The following is a 23,927-nucleotide window of genomic DNA, read 5'->3' on the forward strand; positions in this document are numbered from 1 at the left end:
GGGTTACCAAAGAATAAACTTCCAAAGGCCTTGTCTGTGTCCAGGGAGGGGACACAGGCATATTCCTGCTTGTTGTAGGCCAATCTTATTGTCCATTGAAGCAGGACCTCCAGGGACCTGCCCCAACTCCTGGCTGACCGAGTTGATGCAACTCAGCATCTCTGGAAAGACTAAAATTGCTCTTTCCTGAAACCACGAGGCAAGCTGAGCTCTCTGGAAATTCCCACCGGCCTTTCTTCAGTGAAGACAAATGGATTTCTCTGAATCAGTTGCCTTGGAAGGGCAGTGAGAACTCTTCCCTGGCTCTTGCCCTTGGGCGACAGAGTCCTTCTTTCCACTTCTTTCCCTGGAAGAATCTGTGTTAGGAAGGGTCTCCCTGGAGGAAGGAGCCAGCCAAGCTGGATGTCAACAAGTTCATGAGTCTGTAATACTGAGAGTCCAGAAGTTGACACAATTCCTCCCCGGCAAGTAATGATAGAATGTTTGTGCTGAAAGCATCCATTAGTAATAATAACAGCAATAACAACTAGCATTTATTTAGCACTAACCATGTGCCAGGCTCTGTTCTGAACAGTTTATACGAATTCACTTCTAGTTCTCACATCATCCCCTGTGAGCATGTATTGACTCCTCATGGGGTAAACCAATTTTATCCCCACTTTACAGAGGAGGAAACTGGGGTTCAAAGAGATTCACTCTTTGCCCAGCCTCCCACAGCTGGTATGTTGGGCAGATAGAGGGTGAGAAAGGGAGAGGGTTTGCCCAAAGTTCTGTAGCCTGGAGACCACGGAAATGTCCTGCCTCCACCCAGGGCCCTGCCCCATGGAGAAAGGCTGGGCTGCAGGGCTGCACTTCTAATTGTCTAGATTCCAGCTCAGGCACTGGGTAGTTTTTAAAGAATCCCTTTGGTGTTGGGGTGGTGAAGGATCCACCACTGGCGGGGAGGTTGAGAAAGTCCCTTCCTCTGCTTGGTCAAAGTGCCTCTGCGTGGTCTGGCCTTGCTGGCTTGTGCCGGGCTTTTGTGGAGAACAATGTCTCTAGGAAGGCACCCCAACTATCCTCAGGGGTTCCTAAGTTGGACAGAAGCTGATCCTCTACCTGTCTTTCCTCTGTGGTCCCACTGGGTGGCACCTGGCATGGTGGTTGAGGCCAGCCAGGTTCAAATCCCGCTTCTGCCACCTACTGGCTGCGTGACCTTGGGCAAGTTCTGAGCCCCTTCCTGCCCTGGTTTCCTCACTGCAACTTGACAATACTGACAGTACCTACTTCTCAGAGTTGTGAGAAATGAGCGAGTTAACACATGGCAAGCGCTGGGAGCAGTGCCTGGCACCAGATAAACTTTTGCTATTATTTATCCCTTTGCCTCCTGATTGTTGCTTTGCTTGTCCTTTCCCCCATTTGGTTGGAAGCTTCTTGAGAAGAGGGCAGTGGCCCAGGGTCAGGCTGGTGCCACTTGTATCCAGCAGAGGCGGCCTGGCCTCCAAGTAGGGGCTTGGTAAACATGTGACAATCAGGAGAGCCATACACTGGATGAGGGTTCTTGAGAAAGACACATCTGCCCAACTTTCAAAAAAGTCCTCTCAAAGGTCTTCTTTGCCAGCCCGTGTAGATGCCAGTGATAGCCAGGGACTTGTCTGACATACGCAGGAGGTCTGTGTCAAGGCAGGCTTTGAACCCAGGTCTCCAGATTCCAGTCATGGTCTCCAACCCCAGCACTAACCCATCTACAAGTTCCAGTAGCTTCCAGTCTGTGGTTCATAACAAGACCACGCCTACTTGCCCAACCTGCCCTGCCATGCTTGTTTGCCTAAAATAAAGGAAGATGAGTCGCTGGACGCTAAACAAGAAGATAGAAATGGAAAAAGGACATTGAAGAGGACACAGAATATGCCATGAAGGGGCTGAATCCTATCAGAAAGGGGCTGGAAATGAATATGAATTTGGAGCAAATGTGTCATTAGGCAAAGAGAAGAAAGACCTTGAGGGAAGGAAAGCAGGCCCATTTGGGATGCTGAGAGAAGGCTGGTATCGCTGAAGCAACAGGATGTTCTTGGCAAGAGGGTCTTCACCAACTCTCATCATGACTCCAAGTTTTGGGGTCTATCTGGGAGTTGGCCCCCCAGACAAGGCCTCACAGCCTTTTAAGTACAAGTGTCCACAAGAGTGCTCTTCTGGAAGCTTGTGCCATCCAACTGCAATGCTTTCTGCCATGCTCCTCATCGTGCAATGAGAGGGGACTGAGAGTTGGGATCCCCAAGGATCTGGAAAACTCAACCAAGGATCTGGGCAGCCAGCACTCTAGAAACCCACGGGTGGCCTTCAGAACTCTGGTAAATGTCCTTTCCCCACTACATCCCCGCTAAGCCAAAGATTCCAGAGAATCCCTCCCGACTTGTCTACAGTGTTTTAAAATTTCAGAAAGATCTTCTAGGGGTTTGGAATCTTGGAAAATTCCTATAGTGTCTCAGGATTTCCAAGAGCTTCCCCCAATTCTAATGTTCCGAAGTAGCAGAGACCTTCTTTTGACAGTTCTTGAGAACTACTACCATGTTTCAGGGTCTAGAGAACTGCCCCCAAGTTCCAGAAATCTGCAGAAGGCCTGTAGCTTGCAGGGCTCCAGAAGTGTCCTTCTGAGTCCACAAGTTCTCGGTAAGTACCAAATGAATTTGAAGGGTCTTGATACATTACTGGGATCCTTTGGAATTCCCCCAGGGTTTAGGGATCCTAGAATTATGGCAGTTCTAGAGGGAGGATGCTGACTGTATTAGTCTGTTCTCATGCTGCTAATAAAGACATACCCAGGACTGAGTGATTTATAAAGAAAAAGAGGTTTAATGGACTCACAGTTCCTCATGGCTGGGGAGGTCTCACCATCATGGCAAAAGGTGAATGAAGAGCAAAGGCCCGTCTTATGTGGTGACAGGCAAGAGAGCATGTGCAAGGAAACTGCCCTTTATAAAACCATTAGATCTTGTGAGACTTATTCACTATCACGAGAACAACACGGGGAAAACCCCAGCCCCATGATTCAATTACCTCCCACCAGGTCCCTCCCACAATACATAGGAATTATGGGAGCTACAATTCAAGATGAGATTTGGGTGGGGACACAGCCAAACTATGTCACTGACTGAGAGATGGATGCATGACTTATGAGACAAGGGTAGTGAAGGCCAGTCTCCTTGAGTCCTACGACTCTCTCTGGAAAAGGGTTTTGCCGAGCTGGAGTGTGAACTGGAACCAGGAAACTGGAAAATCGTGGCTGGCTCCAGCGGGAATCGTCCAAACATGAATGAACCAGTGAGGCCAGGGTCCCCCTGGGTGGTCCCGCTCCATCCTCCCAAGTCGATTAACGAAAGCTCTCACACTCTCACGCTTAGTGCCAGGGCCTCCCCTGCCTGGGGCTGAGGACCTCCCAGCAAGCAAGCCCACAATGCAGTGAGATAAGAGTTCTGGGGAATGGGGAGGAGCCCAGGCAGGAACCTGCAGAGCCACCCAAGCTAACATGGCATTGAAATTACCAATATTAGAAAATAAAGGCTTTAGGGCACTCAACAGGCTCAACCTCCCTGTTCAGGTCTCTGTATAAACATTATCTCCAACAGAACTCTCTGCTTAGGACTGCATCCCTGCCCTAACAGAGCTCTACTCTCCTGCTCTATTTTACTCCATAGCATTTATCACCATCTGACATGCCACGTATTTTGCCCTCTTTCTTGTTTATTGTCTGTGTTCCATGAGGGTAAAAGTCCTATGCTTTATTCAGTGCTAGCCCATAGAAAGCAGGTTCTCATAGAATGTTTGCACTGAAAGCATCCATGAGTAATAATAATAGTAACGACAACCAGCATGTATTTAGCACTAACCACATGCCAGGCTCTGTTCTAAATGGTTCTGATCAATATATATTGAATGAATTTTTTTTAACCTGATTGTCAATTCCATCAAATTGTCATGTTGACTAAAGGCTGCTTTTGGCAAAACTGTCTGCAACTGGCAAAGCTACGTGCTTCACTCTTTCCACGTGTCAGGGAATTTCATTCCAAGACAGTTTTGTAAGGGGGTACTGTTACTGTGTTCATTCTGGGTATAAGTGACTTGGGCTCAGAGCAGTTGAGTCACTAGCCCAGGATCACTCAGGGGTTTGAGCTTGGGTGGCTCCGTCTGTGGCTTAACCACAGCCTGCTCTGCCTGGTCCGGCCGCCTGTGGTATCTGGCTGTCACCTTCTGTCCCTGGGCTCTGCCTCCACAGATTCTGGCCTTCCAGGAAGCCACCACTGTTGAAAACCTCTAATGTCCAGTCACAAGTGTGGCCTAACAATTCCTGGCCACGGGGGCTCCAACCCAAATGGACCCCACCAGTCCCAGCTTCAGGGACCAGCCCTGCATAGACTCAGGAGCCAAGGGCCTGCAGTGGGGGAGACCCAGAGAGGCCCAGCAGTCTGCCCCAAGTCACACAGCACACTCAAGCATCCTTGAGACACCTTGCGCTTATCTTTGGGTCCTCACTCCGCTGGGAAAAAGGGGGCACATTCCCAAAGCCAGTTTCCAGAATGATGGGTAGGAGAGCACTGAGTCTTTCCTTGCTTAGTCCTGCACCGGGGAGTGTGGTGGGGTAAAGGGATACTGATTTCCTCAGGCCAGGTCTGAGAAGCACAGTGGCCAGTCTGAGTTCTGTTCCAGATGATGGCTGTGACCTCCCTCCAGCAACCCCAGCTGCTCCCTGGCTGGCCCTCTGGCCTCAGCCTGCTGCCTCCCAAGGGCTCTCCAAGCCTGTGGCTAAGGCTGGCCTGCCCGGACCTTGCCCAAGTCCAGGGCGTGGGTCTGAGGGGATGCCCGGTCTGAGGGGATGCCCAGCCCGAGGCCCAGCTCAGGTACTACTGGCTGAGGTGTCTCATCTCCTCTGTGCTGGTCTCTTTATAGTCCCCCACCTCCAGCTTATCCTTGCCAGTCAGGCCACCTCCCACGGGTGGCCAGCGTGACCTAAATACAAATCTAGGCTGGTGATGCCTTAAGACCCTTCCATGGCTCCCCTTTGCCCTTGGCACAAGCCCAGACTCTGGCTGTGGCCCGGATGGCCCTGCACTTCCTGGCCCTGACAAGCTTTGGAACCTCAGGGGTCTGTAGCCTTTGCGTCCACAGCCCCTCCACCTTCCCTTGAACCCAATGCTGTCTACCCTCCTACAAGCCTTAGTCATGGCCTCCTTGGGAAACCTTCCCTGACCCCGTCAATGATCACTGATCAAGTGACCTTCCTTTGTGCCTCCACAGTCCCTTGGGCTTCCCCCAGCCCATGTGAGGTTGTAAATGCCTGTCTGTCCTCCACCAGACTCGGCGCTCCCTGGAAAAGCCACCTTGGCCCTTGTCTTAATTGTCACCTTATAGCTTGATTTGCAGTTGATGCCAGTGGTGTTTTTGCTTTGTTGTTTTTCAAGGCTGGAGTGCAGTGATCATGGCTCACTGCAGTCTCAGCCACTTGTTTTCAAGTGATCTGCCTCAGCCCCCTGAGTAGCTGGGACTATAGGTGTGTGCCGCCATGCCCAGCTAATTTTTTATTTTTTGTAGAGACAGGGTCTTACTATGTAGTCCAGCCTGGTCCCAAACTCCCGGGCTCAAGCAATCCTCCAACCTTGGCCTCCCCAAGTGTTGGGATTACAGGCACCCAGCCATCAGTGTTGTTTGTTGAATGAATGAATGAACAAATGAATGAACCATGTGGGTCTGTTTCCCTAACTATAAGTGAAGAGTTAGGTTAGCCTCATAGCTCTTTCTATAATGGGCCCTCTCTCTCCTTCCCGTAATTCCTCATGTCATACTGGACTTCTCCATAACCACAGACCCACTGTATCTGATATGGTTTGGCTCTGTGTCCCCACCCAAATCTCATGTTGAATTATAATCTCTAATATTGGGGGAGGGACCTGGTGGGAGGTGATTGGATCATGGGGGCAGATTTCCCCCTTACTGTTCTTATGGTAGTGAGTTTTCACGAGATCTGGTTGTTTGAAAGTGTGTAGCACTTCTCCCTTCATTCTCTCTCTCTCCTGCTCCGCCATGGTAAGATGTGCTTGCTTCCCCTTTGCCCTTCTGCCATGATTGTAAGTTTCCTGAGGCCTCCCAGTCATGCTTCCTGTACAGCCTGCAGAGCTGTGAGTCAAACCACTTTTCTTCATAAATGACCCAGTCTCAGGTAGTTCTTTACAGCAGTGCTGAGAACAGACTAATACAGCATTTTACTGGGTACTTATGCCATGAATCAGATATTGTTCACAGCCTTGACCCTCACTAGAACTCAGTGGGAAGGAAACTGTGTCCCCCACTTAATTGACTGAAAACCAGAGTGGTCCAGAGAGGGAACAGGGCTTGCCCAGAGTCCCAGCACAGATCTGTGGCACCAGAAGCCAGGCCCCCTGATCCCCACCAGCACCAGGACCCATAGTGACACAGAGTGAGCCCCTTGACCACCCATCTCCCTGTGCTCCAGGCCAAATCAGTTTCCCTCATGCCTCCTTCATGGAGATGCTTGCCATTCAATTCCCCCCCGCCTACCCAATGGCATATAGCAGTTGCTTAATCAAAACTTGTATAATACGTGAAAGGAGGCTGGCTCACGCCTAGAATCCCAGCACTTTGGGAGGCCGAGGCAGGTGGATCACGAGGTCAGGAGATCAAGACCATCCTAGGTAACATAGTGAAACACCATCTCTACTAAAAAAAAAAAAAAAATACAAAAATTAGCTGGGCGTGGTGGCACATGACTGTAATCCCAGCTACTTGGGCGGCTGAGGCAGGAGAATCGCTTGAACCCAGGAGGCGGAGGTTGCAGTGAGCTGAGATTGCATCACTGCACTCCAGCCTGGTGACAAAGCTAGACTCTGTCTCAAAAAAAAAAAAAAAAATATATATATATATATATATATGAAAGGAGATGGGAGCTTGGGATATTCCAGACTGGAAGGGGACACACATCTGTGCCAAGAGTCCTAGCCCTTCCTCTCTCTAATTCCCCACGGGGAAATGACTGACAACCCGAGGATAGAACCAACCAGACTTGGAGCTGATGCCTCTCTTTATTCATGTATTTCATCCCCTGCTGCCTGGTTTCTCCTGAATCACCTTGCTCCCCTAAATAGCACCCCAAGTCCCCACCCCTAGCCCAGCTGCAGGTGGAGTAGCAGCTGCTGTCTCCATTCAGCAGATGGGCAGACTGAAGCCCAAGAGTGCGGAGCCCAGTCTGAGGTCACACAGCAGTCTCCTGGGTTCCCACTTGGCCTTCAACGGGGAGGGAGGACTTGGCCTGGGCTCCGTGCACCCTCACTGCAGGGTGGCTGGCTGCGGCCACGTCGCAGGGAGCTGCCAATCTGGTCTCTGAGGGCCTCCAGTCTCTGGGCCAGGTTTGGAACCCCGGCCCCACCTAAGGAGCAGTGAGACTCCAGGCCTGCCCTCTCCTGGGCCCTTCCCCACCCAGGTCCATCTGGGTCCCAACATTCTCTGGAGAAGCCTCAGGGGGTAGGTACCCTCCACCCTTCCCCCCACCCCACCACCATACACCATGGGCTCCAACATACATCTGGGCATGCAGATGCTCCTAAAAAGAGAATTCCAAGTCTGGGAAGTAGAAAGATCTTAGAAGCCACCTCTCAACACCCACCCCATTTCAGAGATAAGACTGAAGCCTGGAGAGGGTGGGTTCTACCCCAAGACCACAGAGAACATTAGGGGCCCCTCCCTCTCTCCCTTCTTCACCTCTGAGCCCTGGTGATGTCTTCGGGGGCCTCACGGGCAGGGGAGGTGCAGAAGGTACCACCTCCTCCTCCGTCAACATCTCTGCCAGGACTCGGGTCTGAGTCCAGTCACTGTGGCTCCTGGGCCAGGGTGAGTTGGGAGACGGGAGGTGAGCCTTTGAGTTCCCAGACCACCCCTCTCCGACCTCAGTGCCCCAGGGAGGGACCCACCTCTCTCTTGGGCACTCGGCAGAGCCAGGGCTGCATGGGGGTGCCCAGGGTGGGGGCCTGGCAGATGGGGACCTGCCACCTGAGGCCTCAGGGTCCAACACCTGTAGGAAAGATGAGAGTCCACTCTAGGTGACCTCAGTCCTGCCTCTCTGTGTCCCACCTACCTGGTGCTAGCCATGACACTCCACCATGCCTACCCCACAAGGTACCAAGAATGTCAGGATGGCATAAAGGGGTGGGGTATTGGTCGCCTTCTGTGTGCAGCAGGTGGTTCTTCTACCGTCTTCTCCTGAGACTAGAAGCCTCCTGAGAGCAGGAACCATGTCTGGTCTATTTCTGACTCCTCAAAGAGCCCAGAAGAGAGGTTGGTATAAAGCAAGGAGCTTGGGGGGTTACTGAAGGAGTGAGTGAATGTACGGTTCAGTAAATCCGTAAGTGAGTAGATATGTGAGTCAATGAATAAGTGAATGACAGAATGAATTCCTGGCCCTGACAGGGCAGGGTGGGGAGGAGGGAGGGTGAGGCAAACTGCTATTTCAAACCCGGGCAGAGGGAGTCCTAAGCCAGCCATTCACTCCCCATGATCCAGCCTGCAGCCCTGGAATCCCTGGGGCTCTGGATTGATGACTCCTGGATCAAGGTCTCCAGTTCTCCCAGCCTTCCCCGACTCCCGCCATGGCCTTTCCTACCTGGGGCAGGTGGCGCTCCCTTGGCAGGCAGGCCCAGTGGGCCAGGGGCACTCGACACAGGGGGCAGATGTGGCAGCAGGGGCAGGAGTAGAGGGGAGGCAGTGCCTGCAAAAGGGTGTGTCAGAGACTCCATGACATCCCTACTCGTCACCCCTCCAGGCTGGACAGTGAGACTCACGTGGCAAGGGGGAGCTGGGGCCATCAAGCAGGGACACGGTGGGGTCAGGTCAGGGCCCCGCTGGTGACGGTAGCAGGCAGAGAGGAGCCGCCTAGAAAGAACAGTAGGGTCTATGCCTGCAGCCTCCAACCCTATCACCACGCTGGCTTTCAAATCCCCTTCCCAGCTAATACTCCTGGATCCCGTACCAGGTACCGGGCCCCATTCTCAAGGTTTTACATGTTAACTCATTCTCTCTGATCTTTAAAACAAGCCTAGAAGTAGGCACGATGATGACTCCTGTTTTACAGAAAAGGAAACCCAGGCAGTGAGAAGTTAAATGACTTGCCCCAGGTGACACAGCTAGTCGGTGGCAGAGCTGGAAACTGAACCTAGTTGGTCTGAATCCAGAGGCCAGCCTCAAGCATTTCATTAAGCCATCCCTTTTCCCAGCTGCCCTCTGTCCGGAGGCCTGGCTCCAAGCTGGTGGCTCTGCTTACCTCTCTAGTGCATGGACCTGCTGGGCCAGGATGCGCTGCTCATTCCGGGCCAGGTCTCGGCTATCCTGCAGCTGGCTCTTTTCTTTCCTAGGGGAGATCACAAGCCCGGAAGGGGTAGGAAATGGGGCTGGGGTGGGGCATCAGTCAGCTCCTCCTCATTGCAGCATAGCACTAGCTCAGGAAGCAGGTGGGGACATAGGGGAGCCAGGGAGAGGGAGAGGAGGCAGCTTGGCAGAAGCAGCCTAGCAGTGATGAGTTGGGGGCAGCATCCCTCTGGCTGTGGGCTGGGCCCTACCTGAGCCTCTCATTCTCCAGCATGAACTCCTGTAGCATCTCGTACAGGTTCCGCTGGGTCCAGGCCACCCGGGCCCCACTGAGCCCTGAGGCTGCAGGGAAGCAGGAGGTGGTGGATCCACAGGAGCCCCAGACCCTATCCCCATCCTACTCTGCCTCCAGGAAGCCCATACCCTTGCAGTCCATTTGGTCCAGCTGGAACTGCAGGCGACGGTTCTCCTCCTGGAGCTGCAGCATCTCTGTCTCCAAACGCTGGGGCTGCTTTGCCACAGGAGACTGTAGGGAAACAGGCCCAGAGCCACCTTTATGGTTGCGTAAGTCGTGCACTGCACAAGAACTTCCGGGTGTGGGAAGTAACTGGGGCCTAAAATCCAGCCCATGCTTCATTCATCAGCCTTGCATCTTGGCACAAGGCTGTATCTGCCTGGAGGGGGCACCTTGTCCTAACTGGACTGTCCTGGAGGGCCCCACTCTGAGCTGGACTCAGCTGTGAGTCCAATCCCAAACTCAGTTCTGTCCAAACCTTGGGCCAGATAATGATTCCAAACAAGACCCCATATTAGGCCCCACATCAACTCCCACTTAACCATGATACCAACTGAGCTAGACCCTGAATCATATCCCAACTCAAACTCCAACCCTAGACCTGCCCTAAACCTGGCATGACCCTGGCTGGGACCCTGACCCCACCCTATACAACCATGACACCATTTCCAGGATTCCAACTCTAATCCCAACTTTGACCCAGTCCAAGACTTCAATCAAGGGACTCAGGATCCAACTCCTGCCTGATCCCCCAGCATCTCCACTCCTGTCCCTCAGCTTGTGCCTGCCTATACTCACCTTGGGGGCCTGCGGCCGGGTGGTGACCCGCTGAGCTCGGCTTGCATATCGCAGGGTGCTGAGAGTCTCAGGAAGGCACTGGGCTGAGGGGGACACGCAGGCCACCTGGGGAGTACACTCCCCCTGAGCGCTCCTCTCTGGGGGCCCCTTCCTCAAGACCCAACCTTCCCTGCCAGGCCCCGCTTAAGTACCATGAGGGTGACCCCGCGCCCTCCCAGTGAGTCTGCCAGCAACTTGGTGAGCTTGCTGTCCCGGAAAGGGATGTGGCTCTGCTTCCGCTGTGGGTCCAGCAGCAGGGAGATGCAGTGACCTGGGGAGGGAGAGCAAGAGTTAGGAAGGTTACATCGCTTGCCCAGGGCCATCAGGCTGGGACGCTGCAGAGCTGGGCTCTCCACCCAGGCCTGTGTCGCCCTAAAAACCCATCTTTCCACATGATCTCATGACTCAGTCAGATCGGCCTCCACCACCAGACCGGGACTCTTCGAGGGCAGAGAAGGCCCTGTAGACCCTGACCCTCAATGCCCAGCAAAGTGCCTGGTACTCAGGCACTCAGCAGGAAACTTCTAACAAATGGATTGTACACAAAGGAGTTTCGCGGGCATCTCGCATGCATGCCACAGAGGAATACTGAGGGCCCAGCCCCTGAGGATCTCCAGGTCCGATACCCTGGGGTAGGGACGGGGAGAAAGCTCAAGTCCCTTCCCCTTACTGGGCCTCAGTCTTCCCAACTGCACAAGGGACATGCCAAATGTTTCTGAGGGTTCATCTTCTGCAGTTGAGTGGTTCTATTTCCCAAATTAGCATGGAACTTTATACACCCTTAGAGTTTATACATTCATAAGCAGTGTTTTACGAAGGGAGAAGTCAACAGCAGAGCTGGGGCCAGAATGGGGCCTCTGGTTTCTGGATCGCAGCTCTTTAACCCTCTTCTATTTACTACAACTCCTCTGGTATCTTCCGCTGTGGAGAGCTGTGAGCCAGGCACAGAAGAGAGACAGGAAATCACACCGGTGGCCCCCAGGTCTCACCCAGGGCCAGCAGGCTTCGGTTGATGCTGTTAGCCTCAAGCATCAGCTCCCCACGGGATCCCGTGGCTGCTACCTTCTCGCTGCCTGCCAGGTCCACAAAGCACAGCTTCCCACCAACAGGGGGCTCCCCAGGGTCCACAGAAGGCATCTGCTGGGCCTGAGGGATCAGAGCTTCATGGGGACTTGGGAGGGACTGTCCCCATCAAAGCCACAAGGTTATGGGACCAAGGGTTTCCACTATTACCCCCCATGCACACCCAAGTTGGTTTATATGTCCAGACACAGACCCTTGCCGGGTGGCCCTGGGTAAGCACCTTCCCAGGCTGGAGCACTCACAGTTTGACGGCTGATGTAAAGGGTGAGCAGGGCATGGCTTCGGCTGGAGGCCTGGTTCAGGGTGTGGGCTGAGCTCCTTCGACGGCTGAGACCTGGAAGGGAAAAACATCAGGAACTGGACCTGGTAGGAAGAACAGGTCATCATCAACAAAGAAAAAAGGAGCAAAGGAATCCTGGCGGAGGGGCCAGCCTCATGCAAAGGCAGGGAGGCAACAAAGTGGGTGTTGTTCAGGGAACGATGGGATGTTCGGTCCCGCTCTAGCACAGATGGGTGGATGAAGGATAGAGAAAACTGAGCAGAAGAATGACAGTCAGATCTGCATTTTATAAACATCTCTCCCACTGCTTCGTGAAAGGAGGGGGAGAAACTGAGGCAGCAAGATCAGCTGAGAGGTGTGGCACAGTGCTGGGGCCAGAATCCACAGTCAGCATCTCCAGTGCCTGCCAAAGGAGGGGTGCCCAATAAATACTTGATTTTAAAAAAAGAATGAGGCTGAAAGGGCCTTTAGGCTAGGCTAAGAGGTATGACCTTGATCCTCAGGGCCCTGGAAGGGTGGAGGGTCTGGAGGCAAAGAGAGATGGGGTTTGCAGCATAGAGGAGAATGGATGCGCAGGGGAGAGCCTTGAGGTGCAGAGACCACCAGGGAGCAAGAATGAGGCCTGACTGAGGCCGAGGCCCTGGGCTACAGAGGAGAGGCTGTGAAAGGAGTTTGGAAGGCAGAATTAGCAGGCCTTGTTGGCAGTGGGGGGAGGGGGTACCCTTGGGCCATGCTTTTGAATTGTAGTTTACTGGTCCTTCCCCCCCTCCCCCAGGAGTCATTTCTGAAGCTGCAGCTGCAGTCTGGGCCCCAAGTCCACACTCAGTGAACAATTGAGGAATGGGCACCCCTACCCGCAAAACTCCCCGCTGTCAGCACACACCAGTTTGCAAAAGTTCCATCAGGGCCTCCAGACTCCCAAATTCCACCACCCGCAGCTGCTCCACATAGAAGCCCCGAGTCTTGTTCCAGCGAACAGGGAGGGGCCGGGGAGACCCCAGGCTCAGCAAGTCCCGAACCTGGGAGGGGAGGGAGGAGAGTGAGGGAAGAGGATCTTTCTGAGTCCACCCACCCCCAGATCTTACTGACAACAGTCCCCACCGCCCCTTCTGCCCTTTGATCCAGGCTCCCTGGAAAGAAGCGCTCCGTTTCCTCATGGGCTGTATTTCTATTCCTCGCATTCCCTTACCTGCTCATTGTAGATCTCCAGATAAGAGGCGCGAAGGGTGACAGGAGCACCCAGGTGCTGCACGCGTTCTAACAGCCAGGCGAAGGTCCTCTGCATGATGCCAGCCAGGCTGGGGGGTACGGGCACCCCCTCCCCCTGGGGGCAAAACCAGCTGAGCCATCGTCATCTCCACAGTAATAACTACCCTCTGTAGCGCATGTATGATACCGTGCGCCGGGAAACGTGCCAAGTTTCCAAACAATGGCTCATTTAATTCATAATCGGTACTGTCACTTCCATTTTACAGATGAGAAAACTGAGAGCTAGGAAGGGGCCAAAGTTGAAGCCCAAATGCTCCAAATTGGGCAAATCCCTTCTCTTTGGTCCTCAGCGTCCTCGTCTGCAAACAAATGGGTCAGGCGGCATCGTCCCAGCCCCTTCCCTCTGGGAGTCTGCGCCGCCTGCGGCTCCCCAGGGCTTCCAGCCCACCCAGCCCCGCCCCGCCCCGCGGGGGCTCCGCCGGCGCTCGCCCACCTGGGGAGGGGGTCCAGTCAGGGTGTAGGTCTTCCCGGAGCCCGTCTGGCCAAAGGTGAAAACAGTGCAGGAGAAGCTGCGGGCGGCAAGGGCGTGGCTGGACTCGGGCGGCTACCTGAGGTGGGGGCTGGGGGTGCTTCGGGGCCCCGCCAGGCCCGGTGCGGAGCGGAGGCGAAGCTTCACTCACCCGCGCAGCGCCAGCTCCCCCAGGCGCCGCACGCCGCACGCCCGGAACACGTCCTCCTGCGTGCGCGCCGCGTCTAGCACCGCACCGAAGCGGAACGCCACTTCTGGACCCCCGCCTGGAGGGCTCACCTGGCGCGGGTGGGGCAGAGGAGCGGGGCACTCTGGAGGAGGGCGGGGCACCGTGGAGGGGGGCGGGGCACCGTGGAGGGGGGCGGGGCACCGTGGAGGGGGGCGGGGCACCGTGGAGGAGGGCGGGGCACTCTGGAGGAGGGCGGGGCACCCTGGAGGAGGGTAGGGCGCTCGGTGAGGCACTCGGTGGGCGGGCACCCTGGGGTGGGTGGGGGACACTCAGTAGGGCCGGGGCATTCTGGGGAGGGTGGGCACCTTGGGTGGGCGGGCACTCAGAAGGGGCGGGGCACTCGGAGGGGTTGGCACGGCGCACCCTGGCTGAGGGCTGGGCATCCTGGAAGGGAGGGGCACTCTGGGGAGGGTGGGGCACCTGGGACAGGACCACTCCGGGGGAGGGCGGGGCCTAGGGCAAAGTTGTCTGGGGGAAGGGACCTGGCGTCCCCGGGATTTTTTATTGGGGAGATAGAGGGAGGGGTTCCTCACCTGCAGAGTCCGGGTCCCTGAGCAGTGCAGCACGCTCTGCTGCCCTCGACGCAGCTCGGCCGCGCTCATGGGACGTACCCTGGGGTCCGACAGAAGGGCAGATGGTACATCCTGATGTCTTCAGCGATCCCTGCCTCCCCCAGGTGCCTCCTAGCCAACTTATACCCACCTGAGCACCACCTGGATGGGCGTTTCCGGCCCCTCTGGCCCTTGCTCCAGGCTCCGCGCGAGATCCCTGTGGGCAGCAATGCGAGTTATCATACCTGCACCTAGCGGCTGTTCAGGACTCCTCGAACCTCTCTGAAGATCCGCTTACCCGTCGGGTGACCCGCGTTCCTCCATGTCCTGCTCTGCACACGGAGTTAGCTCCGCCCGCGTCGCCTTTATTTACCCCCCGCCAATACCCTCCCTTCTCCACAACACTGGGACTGTCTACACACATCTTGCATTCCCGCCCCATCCCCCATCCCAGGCAGCCATCCATCCGGAAAGACTCCAGCTGCCCAGGGCTAGCTCGTTAAAGATTTACCCTTCCTCACCCCTGCGGTGGAGAAAGTCTCTCCCAAGCTAGGGGACCCCTAGCTAGGGGGTTCTGGAGTCTAAGGATCCCTTGCTCTTGACCAGTCCTCACAAGAGGGACCCGTGGGACCACCAAGACCGGCCTCCTTTGTGCCCAGATGGGGATACCTAAGCAGATAGGAAGGACTCAACCAAGGCCACAGAGCTAGCCTGCACAGGACCAAGCTTTTCCCACCCTCTCCACATACCCCCCACTCCCACCCCCAGCAGCTCAGCTCAGGGCCCAAGAAGCGGCACAGGTCTCAGTCAGCTCTAGGGACGACCTGGCTGGACTGAGTCTCTGAGCTGACCTGAGAACAGGTTTCCAAGCATCTGGTAAAAACACTGGGGCACTTGCCTCTCTAATGCCAAAGTTAATCCTAGGCCAGCATGATTGTTTAACCCTCTCCTGGTCTGGCTTATGAGAACAGCAGAGATGTCTGTGAATGTGCAGGGATGGGGCAATCACTTATTCTGTGCCAGTCTCCATGCTGGGCACCAGGGCAGAGGAACCCCATGCAGCCCCTGACACTTCCCAGCTCATAGTGTGGCTGGGGAGATGGATAAGTACAACCCAGCAGTGTGTAGGGCCTTTAGGGGGAGTACAGAGGCCTGTAGGAGCCAGTGGGGGTGGGGAGGAGGTGAGGGTATTCCAGGCAAAGCAAACAGGAGTCAGGATGGCCAGGGTGGGGAGATGAGTGTGGCATGGAGAGGTAGTTTGAGGCTGGACCTAGCTTATGGTGGGCACATCAAGGAGTCTAGACTCATTCTTCAGGGAACCAGGAAGCCATTGAAGGGTTACAAACAGGGATGTGACACCATCAGATTGACATTGTTATTATTATTGTCATTCTGGCTGTCTTTTATGTTCTCTGAATATTTCTGCAAACTCTCTGGCCCCCAAACACACATTAGGGTGAAAGCCCTAAAAATCACTTTTTCTCAATGTAACACATTCTATACCACCACAAATGACAGCCAACTATCAAAGCCACCCTGCTGGAGAATGGGCTGTCGTGGATGGCAGTGAGCTCCCCAGGCAATGGAGATGTATAAGAAAGAGCCAGTTGACTTTTTGGTTATAGGACCCTCTAGCAGGGGCCACAGGGAAAGTTCTGTAGAACTAAGAACCACTGCCCCCAGCTCTGGCACTAACTTGCCACAGAGTCTTGGCTTCTCTTGTTTCCTTCCTGTAAAAAGAGATTAATGACTTCTCTCCTATTTGACATGGTTGTTCTGAGATTTCAATGAGACAGTGTCATTGAAAGTGAAAGTTGTAAATAATTACCTAAAAACAAAAATAAAAATTCCTAGATGATCTCTTAAGTTCCCTTTCAACTCTGAAGTTCCTTAATCTATTTTTTGAGTCCTTGAGGTGGATAAGACAAAAATTACTATCGCTGTTTTTCAAAGGAAAAAAAAACTGAATAAAACAGCAAAAGGCAGGGGTGGTTATCTAAGGAGAAAACGACAAATGGCAGAACTGAGAGTTTAAACCCAGAACTATGAGCTGTACATCCTGATGCTGCTTGCTATGGCAAGTTGCTTTTGTCAGGAGTAAACACAATAAATGAACAAGGTGCTCCTTTAAAAGCTGTTGAAAGTGTTAAAGACTATCAATCACTAGCATCTTAGCGTGCATTGGTTTGGTCAGATTGCTGGCCCTCCTCAGGCTGGACTGAGATGAGCCACGCTGAAGGGATTTTTTTTTTTTTTTTTTTGAGATGCAGTTTCTCTCTCATCACCCAGGCTGGAATGCAATGTTGCGATCCTGGCTCACTACAACCTTCACCTTCTGGGTTCAAGTGATTCTCCTGCCTCAGCCTCCCAAGTAGCTGGGATTACAGGTGCTCACCACTACGCCTAGCTAACTTTAGTATTTTTAGTAAAGACAGGGTTTCACCGTGTTGGCCAGGCTGGTCTCAAACTCTTGACCTCAGGTGATCCACCCACCTCAACCTCCCAAAGTGCTGGGATTACAGGCATGAGCCACCATGCCCAGCCTTGAAGGGATTTTGATAAAAGTGCAGAAACAGGGGATATGTTGCATGCTGGTCAGTGGGGGCTTGTGCGCCAGGCTTCCCAGCCTGGGTCAGAATGTGTACATGATTTGATGTCCTTTGAATCACAAATGCAGGAGCAAAGTCCTGGTTCTGTTCTCTAACAGTGAATGCAAACATCTGCTACCCTTAAATTGAACAGTCATGAGCAAGTTTTTATTAAGCCTCCTCTAGGTGTCAGGCAGGTTTCTAGGCACTTGAGATGCATACATTAGTGAACAAAACAGATAAAAATTCCTACCCTTGTGGAGCTTACCCTCTAGTGAGGTGGGAAAGGCAGATAATAAAAATAAGCATATAAATAACTTACATAGCATGTTAAAAGCTGAAAAGTGCTATGGAAGTAGTATCAGTCAGTGTTGGCGATGGCGAACAGGTTGTCGTTTATATAGTATAGTCATGGAATACCTCATTGAGAAAGTGACTTTTGAGGAAAGACTTCAAGGAGGAATGTGAGTTAGTCATGCAAATATTTGGGGGGAGATTATCCTAGGCAGAATAAATGTCCAATGCAGAGGTCCTGAGGTGGAGTATGACCAGTGTGTTTTCAAGGAATGGAAGAAGGCCAGGGTGGTTGGAACACAGTTAGCAAGGGAAGAGTGGGAGACAAAAGATCATAAAGGTGGCTGGGTGCAGTGGCTCATGCCTGTAATCCCAACACTTTGGGAGGCCGAGACGGGCAAATCACAAGATCAGGAGTTTGAGACCAGCCTGACCAACATGGTGAAATCCTGTCTCTACTAAAAATACAAAATTAGCCAGGCATGGTGGCACAGGCCTGTAATCCCAGCTACTCAGGAGGCTGAATCAGAAGAATCACTTGAACCTGGGAGGCAGAAGTTGCAGTGAGCCAAGATGGCACCACTGCACTCCAGCCTGGGTGACAAAGCAAGACTACGTCTCAAAAAAAAAAAAAGATTATAAGGTTAATAGGAGCCTGGTTATGTGCAACCTTGTAGCCCACTTTAAAGATAAATATAAAGAAATATCTAGCACATCTTACGCTGCTGAAAACCAAAGACAAAGAAGAAACCATAAAAGCAGCCCTAGGGGAAAAAACATAGCCTTCAAAGTAGCAATAAGAAGACTGACAACTACTTTTGAATAGAAACTATGGATGCCAACAGACAATAGACAGTGCATCTTTAAAATACTGAGATTAAAAAACAAAAATCAATCTGGAATTATATGCCTAGCAAAAGTATCCTTCACAAATGTAGGTAAAATAGACATTTTTGAACAAACAGAAGCTGAGAAGTTCACCTCCAGTTCATCATCACTACAAGAAATATATATAAAGGAAACTTTTTATATGTTGAATGAGATAGAACTAAAGGAAAAAATAAAGAGCACCAGAAAGAATAAATATAGGATGTATATAAAATCATTTTGAGGCCAGGCACGGTGGCTCACGCCTGTAATCCCAGCACTTTGGGAGGCTGAGGCAGGTGGATCACCTGGGGTCAGGAGTTCAAGATCAGTCTGGCCAACATGGGGAAACCCTGTCTCTACTAAAAATACAAAAATTAGCCGGGCATGGTGGTGGGCACCTGTAATCCCAGCTACTCGGGAGGCTGAGGCAGGAGAATTGCTTGAACCCAGGTGGTGGAGGTTGCTGTGGGCCGAGATCATGCCACCGTACTCCAGTCCGAGTGACAGAGCAAGACTTCATCTCAAAAAAAAAAGAATCATTTTGACTGTTTAAAAGAAAGTAACACTAACTTTTTGCTACCTTTATAATATATATAGAAGCAAACAGACATTACACTAGAATAAAGGATAAGTGGAGTGAATTGAGTTAAACCATAGAATTGTAGCATTGGTTCTTCAATTGTTTGGGAAGTGATAAAAGTACTAACTTAAGGTAGACTGTAGTAGTTTAGGGATGTATAGCGACATCTTTAAGGTAACTACTATAGAAACAAGAGTTAAAACTGAGAAGCTAATAGAGAAAAATGAATTAAAACTACTTGATTGATTCAAAAGAAGACAAAAAATGAGATATAAAGTCACAAAGATGTCAGGTGCAGTAGCTTACACCTGTAATCCTAGCATTTTGGGAGGCTGAGACAGGTGGATTGCTTGAGCCCAGGAGTTCAAGACCAGCCTGGGCAACATGGAAAAAAGCCATCTCTATGAAAAATACAAAAATTAGCTGAGTATGGTGGCACAGGCCTGTAGTCCCAGCTACTTGGGAGGCTGAGGTGGGAGGATCGCCTGAGCCCAGGTCAAGGCTGCAGTGAGCCATGATTGTGCAACTGCACTCCAGCCTGAGCAACAGAGTAAGACCCCATCTCAAAAAGAAAGAAAGAAAGAGAGAGAGAGAAAGAAAGAAAGAAAGAAGGAAGGAGAAAAAAAGAGAGAAAGAAAAAGAAAGGGAGAGAGAGGCCGGGCGTGGTGGCTCATGCCTGTAATCACAGCACTTTGGGAGGCCGAGGCGGGCGGATCATGAGGTCAGGAGATCGAGACCATCCTGTCTAACATGGTGAAACCCCGTCTCTACTAAACATACAAAAAATTAGCCGGGCATGGTGGTTGGCGCCTGTAGTCCGAGGTACTCAGGAGGCTGAGGCAGGAGAATGGTGTGAACCCAGGAGGTGGAGCTTGCAGTGAGCGGAGATTGTGCCACTGCACTCCAGCCTGGGCGACAGAGCGAGACTCTGTCTCAAAAGAAAGAGAGATGAAAGGAAAGAAAGAAAGAAAGGAAGGAAGGAAGGAAGGAAGGAAGGAAGGAAGGAAGGAAGGAAGAGAAAGACAGACACAAAGAATAAATGGAACAAATAAGAAACAAATAACAAGATATAATTAAACCCAATTATATCAGCAAGTATATTAATTGTACATGGGCTGGACACTTCAAATAAAAGACAAACATTGTCAGACTGGATACAAGAAACAAAATGTTTCTATACTGAAAAAAATGAAAGCCAACTTCAAATTTAAGAAAAGAAATAATTGAAAATGAAAGAATGGAAAGTTATATCACAACAGCCCTAACCAAAAGAAAGCAGTACAGTCACATTAACATCAGACGAAATGGACTCTAATGCAAGAAGCATCAATAGAGACGGTGAGAAGCATTTTATTACATTATGTGATTCAACAGGACGACATAATAATCTTAAATTGTATTTATCTAATAACTGAACTACCAGAAGGAATAGACAAATTCACCACCATGAATGCCAATCTCAACCTAACTTTCTTGGTAACTAAAGAACAACAGGTAAAAATTCAGTAAAAATATAGAAGATTTGAACAACACTGTTACCCAACTTGATCTAAATGACATATACAAAATACTATACCCAATAATTGCAGAATACACGTTGTCTTCAAATGCACATGAAACATTTTCCAAAATAGATGTTGGGCTGTAAAGCCAGCCTTAACAATTTTGAGTGATCGAAATAATATTGAGTATGTTCTCTGACTATAGGGGAATCAACCTAGAATCAGTAAGGGAAAGGTAACTAGAAAATCCGCCCCCCTCCCCCGCTGCCAAATAATTGGAAATCAAACAAAAATACTCCTGAATGACCTCTGGATCAAAGAATAAATCATGATGATGATTAGAAAATATTTTGAAATTAACAATAAGGGAAGTAAACTATGTAGTTAAGCAATGCTGAGAAGAAATGCATAAGCTCTGCTTATATTAGAAAAGAAAAAAAAGATTGAAAAATCAGTCATTGAAGTTTCCATCTTAGGAAACCAGAAAAAGAATAGCACATTAAACCTAAACAAAGAGGGAAAGAAATTATGCAGCTAATAGCAGAAATGAATGAAACCCATAGCTGACATACAATAGCCAAAACTTGTTTCTTTGATGAGCTCAATAACTTGTATAAATGCTTAACAAACTAAGAAAGAAAATAAAAAGAGAAAATGCCAAGTACAAATATCAGAAATAAAAAAGGGACTTTCCTACAGATCCTACAGATATTAAAAGAATAATAAGAGGATATTATGAGTAACTTTATGTCAATAAACCTGAACTTGACCATGTTTGTGAATTCATGAACAAATCACTTAAAAATCTCAATTTCCTAAAATGTGTAAGAGAAAAGAGTAGGATATCTGAATCGTTTTATATCTGTTAAACAAGTTGAATTTGTAATTAAAAACCTCCCCACAAAGGAAACACTTAGCCTAGATGGCTTCACCGGTGAATCTTCCAAACACTTAAGGAAGTAATGAAATGAATCTTAGACAAAATGTCAGCAATAGAGCCAGAGGGAGAATTTCCAAATTCATTTTTTAAAAAATGAGGCCAGCCTAACCCCGATATCTGATCCTTACAATGACATAATAAGAAAAGAAAACTGCCGGCCATTAGCTCTCATGAGCACAACTGTTAAGATTCCAAATAATTACTGGCCAATCAAATTCAGCAATACAGAAAATGCATAATACATGTGGATTTAGTCCAGTAACTCAAAAGTTGCTTGAACATTTGAAAGTCAATCAGTGTAATTCAACGCTTTGATAGAATAAAGGAGAAACTCAAATGGTCATCTCAATAAATACAGAGAAGACATTTGGTAAAATTTAACACTTGCTTATGATAAAAATAAAAGCTTTCAACAAACTAGAAATACGATGGAAATTTCTTAATTGAATAAAGGTTCTTTACCAAAAAAAGCTTACAGGTAACATCATATTTAATAATAAAACAACTTCCTCTTCTCTTACCATCATCCTAGTATAGTAAGGCAGCAATGTATGTAGAAACTGGAAGGAAAGAATTAAGTTAATAAGACTGTCATTTTTCACAGCATACATACATACACAGATGTATATGTATATAGAAAATTCTTAAGAATCTCCAAAGTCTCTGATACAATGTCAGTACACATATATTATATATTACTTGCTGATTACATATAAAATACCCAATTGGAAATTAAAATTTTAACATTTAGAGCAGCATCAAAAAACACAATGTCTTAGAAATAAATTTAATAAAAGGCGTTTGAAATAAAATGTTGAAAATAGCAAAAATTGCTGTTATTTAGGAAGACCTGAATAAAAGGAGATAATTACTATATTTATGAATTAGAAGATAGAGTATTGTGAAGATGTTACTTTTCTGCAACTCACATATGTAGATTCAATGCAGTGCCAATCAATATCCCAGCAGGGACTTTTAAAAATGAAAATCGACAAGCTGATTCTAAAATTTATATGAAAATGCAAAAGACTACAACAGCCAAGATAATAATGGAGAAGAGCAAAGTTGGAGGACTTATACTACCAGATACCAAGACTTAATGTAAAGCTACAGTAATCAAGACAGTGTGGTATTGGTGCAAAGACCGGCGAATGGAACAGAACAGCCTCCAGCAACACATCCATCCATATGCATCACCTGATTTATGACAAAGGAAACGCTGCCCTCAGTTGTGAGAATATTGTTCTTTTCAATAAATTGGGCTTGATTAATTGGATATCCATTTAGGGAAAGAAAAAAAATCCTTGATTTCATACTTTACATCATTCACAATATTAATTTAAAATTAATGATGTATCTAAATTTAGAAGAAAATCTAGATAATATCTTCCTGACATTGAGAGTAGACAAGTTTCCTAAACAAGTCACAAAAAAGCACTAACCATAAAAACTATTGATGTATTGGACCACATTGAAATGAAAAACTGTTCATCAGAAGATTGCATTTAAGAGGTAAAAAAGCAAACCACAGACTGGGAAAAGTTATTTGTAATACACATATCTGACAAAGGACTTCTATCCAGAATATATACAGAGCTTCTACAAGCCAGTAAGAAAAAGACTAACAACTCAACTTAAAACTGACCAAAAGATTTGAACTGGCATTTTGCAAAATATGATATCCAAATATTTAATAAACATATGAAAATTGCCCAACATAATTAGTCACCAGGGAAATGAAATGAAAACCATAGTGAAATACAAGTACACACATACCAGAATGAATACAATTAAAAAGACAGGCAGTACTGTTTGTGAACCATTTTCAGAAAACAATTTTGCAATATCTACTAAAGCTAAACATATCCCCATCCCATAAACATATCCCCATCCTATGATCTAGCAATTCCACTTAGGTCTCTGCCTAAGAGAAATGAGTTCAAATATCCAACTAAAGACATATATAAGACTGGGCATGGTGCTTCTCACCTGTAATCCCGGCACTTTGGGAGGCTGAGGCAGGAGAATCGCTTGAGCCAGGAGTTCAAGACCAGCCTGGGCAACATGGTGAAACCCCATCTCTACAAAAATTACAAAAATTAGCTGGGTGAGGAGGCTGAAGTGGGAGGACCACTTGAGCCCAGACGTTGAGGCTGCCGTGAGCCGAGATGGTACCACTGCACTCCAGCCTAGGCAACAGAGTGAGATCCAGTCTAAAAAAAGAAAAAAGAAAAGAAAAAAAGACATATATGAGACTGTTCATAGTAGCTGTTTAGCCATCTCCTTCATCACCACCACCACTATTTCTACTTCCATCATCCTCATCATTACCACCACTATCACCATAACCCCATCACCACCATCACCAAAACTCGACCATCACCACCAATACCTACGTAACCAGCAGGCGCCATAGTCATTTAGTCACTGCAACCACCGTCACCACCATCATCACTATTACCACGCTTCCATCCTTCGGAGTCTGGGCTTATTCATTCCAGGAAACTAAAGCTGCTAAGCTGGGCTCCCAGCCAGGGGTACCCCCATTGACCACGGTGCTCCCTGTTCCCACAGCTACGGCTGAGTTCCTCTGTGTACCCCCTCTCCTCTTCACCCTGTTTTTGTCTGCAGACTGCACTCCTTCCTCAGGAACAGTGAGTCTCTGCTTCCCTTGACGCGATTGAGGATAGGACAGGTGGAAGGCCTGCAGGGACCTTAGCAGCCGGCTGGGCCGCACAGGGCGCATCCCCAACCCTCGCTAGAGGGCAGCAGAGCACCACGCCCCCGCGGCCCGG

At 49.6% G+C, this 23,927-nt stretch overlaps 1 protein-coding gene across 7 annotated transcripts; it reads right to left on the bottom strand.

Moving 5' to 3' along the window:
• Positions 1-6,925: 6,925 nt before the first annotated feature.
• KIF12 (kinesin family member 12) lies at positions 6,926-23,912 on the bottom strand. 7 transcript variants are annotated; one of them, XM_054520500.2, is made up of 20 exons: positions 23,525-23,912; positions 23,122-23,345; positions 14,510-14,575; positions 14,341-14,419; positions 13,730-13,857; positions 13,543-13,618; positions 13,030-13,164; positions 12,724-12,859; positions 11,803-11,894; positions 11,467-11,623; positions 10,630-10,748; positions 10,439-10,543; positions 9,769-9,871; positions 9,597-9,687; positions 9,302-9,388; positions 8,823-8,913; positions 8,645-8,749; positions 7,956-8,056; positions 7,747-7,865; positions 6,927-7,414 (listed from the first exon to the last, which is right to left on the bottom strand). In XM_054520500.2, the coding sequence occupies exons 2-20, from the start codon at positions 23,196-23,198 to the stop codon at positions 7,275-7,277; spliced, it is 2,007 nt and encodes a 668-aa protein (XP_054376475.2). In that variant the 5' UTR covers positions 23,199-23,345; positions 23,525-23,912; the 3' UTR covers positions 6,927-7,274. The 7 variants fall into 7 exon arrangements, with proteins under 7 accessions (XP_054376472.2, XP_054376477.2, XP_054376473.2 ...); XM_054520497.2 differs by having other exon boundaries at positions 6,926-7,414; positions 7,747-8,056; XM_054520502.2 differs by having other exon boundaries at positions 6,926-7,865; positions 23,529-23,906.
• Positions 23,913-23,927: the final 15 nt, after the last annotated feature.

The sequence above is a fragment of the Pongo abelii genome, chromosome 13 (assembly GCF_028885655.2).
Source record: "Pongo abelii isolate AG06213 chromosome 13, NHGRI_mPonAbe1-v2.0_pri, whole genome shotgun sequence".
NCBI lineage: Eukaryota > Metazoa > Chordata > Mammalia > Primates > Hominidae > Pongo > Pongo abelii.